This window comes from Juglans regia, chromosome 3 (assembly GCF_001411555.2).
Source record: "Juglans regia cultivar Chandler chromosome 3, Walnut 2.0, whole genome shotgun sequence".
Taxonomy (NCBI): domain Eukaryota; kingdom Viridiplantae; phylum Streptophyta; class Magnoliopsida; order Fagales; family Juglandaceae; genus Juglans; species Juglans regia.
The window spans coordinates 11,108,966-11,114,405 of record NC_049903.1 but is presented as its reverse complement, the minus strand read 5'-3'; the positions used below and the strand labels follow the sequence as shown (position 1 = coordinate 11,114,405).

The 5,440-nt window shown below is 36.2% G+C and overlaps 1 protein-coding gene across 1 annotated transcript; it reads left to right on the top strand.

The window, feature by feature from the left end:
- Positions 1-2,876: 2,876 nt before the first annotated feature.
- Positions 2,877-4,778, top strand: LOC109011101 (tyrosine decarboxylase 1-like). Its single transcript, XM_018992167.2, has one exon. It carries the CDS (start codon positions 2,943-2,945, stop codon positions 4,509-4,511), a length of 1,569 nt encoding a protein of 522 aa, XP_018847712.2. The 5' UTR covers positions 2,877-2,942; the 3' UTR covers positions 4,512-4,778.
- Positions 4,779-5,440: the final 662 nt, after the last annotated feature.

The window sequence follows — 5,440 nt, the reverse complement described above, 5'->3', positions numbered from 1 at the left end:
CCGGCCCGACCCGATTTGGCAATGCTTCCGTTTGGCGATCATCAGATACCCGATTACCCGACCCGAAGCTGATTTCGGAATATCCGTTTTTCCGACCCGTTTTTTTTTTTTTAATAGAAAGTTACTTTTATTTTTAATTATTAAAAGCATATGGGTTAGCTTGCATGTACAGTAATGTTGCTTGTTTTTCGTGGCAGCTATATGGATAGTTAGTTCTTAGTTAATTGCTATATATACATAGATATGCTGGTCTCTTATAAGACTCTGAGCCCAAGAACTTTCCAGTTTGCATCTATGATATATCCACTACATTTCAATGAGAAAAAATCCATTTACAAAAAATCTATTTGTTTAAAGCATTCAACACACTTTCCAGTTTGCATCAAAAAGAAAAATCCAAGGGTTGAGGAGGTCAAGTTGGACATGCTTGCTGCTGGCCTGCATGCCTCGGTTGCATTTGATCACAGCCTTTATCACAAGAGAGCTGCTGTTGCATCTTGTTTTAAATGAAGGGCTTCCCTCTGTTAAAAACAATACCGACTGCAAATCTATGGCTGTCCAAGACTGGGTAACTCGGTAACACCCAATGAAACCAAAAACACCCACAAAAACACCAGCTCTATCTAGTAACTGGGTAACACCCACAAAAAAAATAAAAACCAATCAAAGAATAAACACCCACAGAAACCAAAAACACCCAAAAATTCCACAAAACACCCACAAAAAAAAATAAAAACCAATCAAAGAATAAACACCCACAAAAACCATAAACACCCAAAAATCCCACAAAACACCCACAGTAATCTTACCTTCGATGGTTGTAGTCTTGTAGAGTGATTGAGTGAGAGCTGCGAGCTGTGAGTTGCGAGTTGCGAGAGAGAGCGAGCTGCGATACACAGAGAGAGCGATTGCAAAGTTTCGGAGCTGTGAGAGAGGACTCAGAGGAGTAGAGGTTGTGACGTGAGGGAGGGTTTTGAGTTTCTAAAACGGGTAACGGGTAATACCCGGAAAAGAAAAAAAACGGGTCGGTTAATTCCGGTTCCGATTTTTTGTTCAAACGGGTCGGAATAATCGGCCGGGTCGGGTACCCGGGTTTTTTTGTTCACCCCTAATACGAGCTATGAGGGCCGGCTTTGAATACAGATGTTGGATAATCTAATCTCATTTCATTTAATTTCAATTAATAAACTTATTAATATTCATAAATCATCTCTAACAAATAATATTGAAGCGAGTTAGCTGCTAACAAGAATATATTAGTGCATGGTACGTACCTCATGCAGTCCACAAATCAAACCAACAAAGAATACCTATATAAATACTGTTCATGCAAGCTAGGAACCTACAAACAGGCCGGCTCAATACGTTCTGGGGCCTAAGGCTAAAATTCTAAGTGAGACATTTTTTTTTTCTTGAAGTAAAATTAAATTAATTTATTTTTATTTTTATTTTTATTTAAAAATAATTCCTATCATTTTGTAAAGTAAAATTATTGATTAAGATTTTATACCATATTTTTAATTAATAACTGACTTTAATCTTTATTAAGAAATTTTTAATTTAGAGAAAATTTTATTAAATTTAGTTTTACAAGGACTTTAGAATCTTAGACACAATTATAATTATTATTGTCAATAAAATTCTATAAGCAACTTACACATTTGAAAAAAAATGGGTCATTGCCTCTTCAAATAATTATACAAAAATCTTTTACGAATACTGAAAAATTAAATTTTGCTATTTATAATTTTCACATTAATTATATATTAAACTAATAATGATAAAAGAGAAGTATATTCTTAGAAGGAAAATAGGTAAAATAATTATTATATGTGATACTTTTAAAAATTAATAATAATATAATATCTATTTGATCTTATTTATATTCTCATTCTCATTGAGTTAATTAAAATTTTTTATTGGATATATATATTTTTTAAATTCTACTTTATATATATATTTTTTTGGAATCTTCTTTCAGTAGGGACTTTAGACGGTTTGAACTAATCTCATCTAATTTTAACTAACAATTTCATTATTATTTACAAATTCCTAAACTAATAATGTTCAAGCGAGGTAGCTGCTAACAAAAATATATGAGCTTTGTTACATAATCTTCATTATATTTTATACTTTTTTAAATTTTTTAAAAAAAAATTTTTGAGTTTATTCTTTTTAAATTATTTCAAAATTTTTATTTTTTATTGATATAATAAATATTTAATAAAAAAATAATAAAAATTAAAAATAATATAGAGTATGAAGTGTTAGGAAGTCATGAAGAATTTTTAAAAATATATTAATGCATGGTACGTACTGGTCTCATGCAGACCACATATCAAACGAAGAAGGGATACCAATATATACTGTTCATGCAAGCTGGAACCTACAAATTAATTATTCATGATGACTTTGACTATAAGAGCTATAAGGGCGGTTTGAACTAATTTTATTTAATTTTAATTAATAATTTTATTATTATTTATAAATCATCTTAATTAATAACGTTCAAGCGAGTTAGATGCTAACAAAAATATATTAATGCATGGTACGTACCTCGATCATGCAGACCACAAATCAAACGAAAAAGGGATTTATCCCATCAAACGTATACATCATGTGATGCTTCGTGGCTGCTTGAGTACCAAGTATTGTAACAAGGCTATCTGAATTGATTTTAGTTCAGTCAAGATCGTCAGGTTTCGTTACCTCTGCATTATTATTATTTTTTATACATTGGAGAGGGATCGAACCTATAATCTATGTGGATCTTATGCCATCAGACCCTTCGCGCGCATTATCTCTACATTATAAATTCAGTACCGTTCCTATATCATTTCATCCTCATCAAGGATTGGAATATAGTTATAGTTTTTTCTTCCACTTTTTAATACTCTTTGGTGGAAAAAACCGAACAACTATTTCTTTCTCCTGTACTAAAGATGAACAGCCTTAATTTTGAACATGAACTAAACCTGCAGCATACTTCTTCCCATAACTCAAATCTGCTAGATCCCGAGGAGTTTAGGCGGCAAGGCCACATGATCATAGACTTTCTTGCTGATTACTATGCAGATATCGAGAAATATCCAGTCCGAAGCCAAGTTGAACCAGGATATCTCCATAAACGCTTGCCAAAGTCCACCCCGCATGATCCAGAACCCATCAAAACCATTCTCCAAGACGTGCAAGACCATATTGTTCCTGGTATAACGCATTGGCAAAGCCCTAACTTCTTTGCCTACTTCCAATGCTCAAGTAGCATAGCAGGGTTTCTCGGTGAGATGCTTTGCACTGGATTCAATGTGGTTGGATTCAATTGGATCGCATCCCCAGTTGCGACTGAACTAGAGACGATAGTCATGGATTGGCTTGGAGAGATGCTCAACCTGCCCAAGTCTTTTCTTTTCTCTGGCAATGGTGGCGGTGTGATACAAGGGACTACTTGTGAGGCCATTTTGTGCACAATGGTCGCTGCTAGGGATCAAATGCTCTGCCAAATTGGGAGAGAGAATGCAGGAAAGCTGGTGGTTTATGGATCTGACCAAACACATAGCGCACTCCAAAAAGCGGCACATATAGCAGGAATCCATCCAAAGAATTTCAGAGCCATCAAGACCACTAAGTCAACATCGTTTGCGCTCTCACCAGACTCTCTACGGTCCACAATTTGTGCAGATATAGAAGCAGGCCTAGTCCCATTGTACCTGTGTGCCACTGTGGGGACAACATCAACAACTGCAGTTGATCCATTAGGGTCGTTATGTGATGTGGCAAAAGATTATGGCCTTTGGGTCCACGTTGATGCTGCTTATGCCGGAAGTGCTTGCATTTGTCCTGAGTTCCGGCAATTCATGGATGGCATTGAGGCTGCAAACTCACTCAGTCTCAATGCACATAAATGGCTCTTCACCCCTTTAGATTGTTGTTGCCTTTGGGTTAAAGATCCAAGCGCCTTGATAAAATCACTATCAACGAACCCCGAGTTCTTGAGAAATAAAGCCTCCGATTCAAAGCAAGTGGTCGACTATAAAGACTGGCAGATAACTCTAAGCCGAAGATTCCGAGCGTTAAAGTTATGGTTCGTGCTTAGAAGCTATGGAGTGGCTAACCTGAAGAACTTCATGAGAAGTCATGTTGAAATGGCCAAGCTTTTTGAAGGGCTTGTGGCAATGGACAAGAGGTTTGAGATTGTGGTCCCTAGGAATTTTGCCATGATCTGTTTCAGGGTTCTGCCATCAACAATGGGCAGGGGAGCATATCAAAATGGTAAGGTGGTCGATAATGGTCAAAAGTTACTAAAAGAAGAGATCACTACTGCAAATGAGCTTAACCAGAAGTTATTGGAGTCCATGAACGCGTCAGGACGTGTTTACATGACTCATACCGTACTTGAAGACATGTATGTAATACGGTTTGCAGTTGGTGCAAGTCTGGTAGAGGAAAGGCACGTCATCATGGCTTGGAAAGTGGTACAGGAGCATGCGACTGCCATACTAAGCAACAACTAAAATGCTTAATTAGCCTGTCTAATTGCATGCCAGACAACGAGGTACATTAATTTGGGAGGCCATGCTTGCGTGACAGTACTACTTGGTCATGTTCGACAACGTACAAGTAGAAAGAGATGAAGCAAATAATTATGATCTCTGGAATAAAATAAAACAAAAATTAAGCTATAGCCATTTATAATTACTGTATTTTCCGCTTTGTGCTGGTGTTCAGTTTCCTTAATTTCGGGTTGTAATGAAAATAAATGAAGGTTGTCTTTATAGTTTGAAAATAAATGAAAATAAAAAGGACATGATCAGAATTATATAATTACTCGAGTAGTAGATCACATGCATATCTTAAGATGAATTTTCGTTTAAATAAATACTTTTTCAAGAAAATCACTCCATGCATGATTTTGAATTTTTTATGAAGAGAAGCAAAACCTTAATTAATTATACTCGTTTATGAATTTAGAAAAAGATTCACTCAAGTTGTTGCTCAAACAGAGTGTCAAGTGAGGTAAAGATCATAAATACATTAAATGGATCCTACGACTTTATTTTTTATTTAATAATGTCAGAAATATTTATATGGGAATTAACAATAAAGATTGTAAGGCTTCGATTTATCTCGATCTCTCCCACTTGGGAGATTCAGGTTGTGCCCAAACTTGAAGAGAGATTGACCCCTAAAACAACCAACCCCCCACAACACCCTCTCCAAAGATCGCCATCAAGAAGGGTGTGGAGGTTGGAAAGACCACACAGTGCTCTCCAAAATTAGCTACTACAAGTCAAGTGACACACTCGTGGTGTAATCGAACAGGCATGGAGGTCAAAAGACCACACGACCCTCTCTAAAGGATCTCCAAACGAACATGCTTGGAGGTCAAAAGACCACCCGACCCTCTTCAAAGTTAGCCACCAAAAGTCGAGTTACACACTCG

Excerpts from the sequence above, each read along its gene's own strand:
- LOC109011101 (XM_018992167.2), top strand. The coding sequence starts at position 2,943 with ATGAACAGCCTTAATTTTGAACATGAACTAAACCTGCAGCATACTTCT.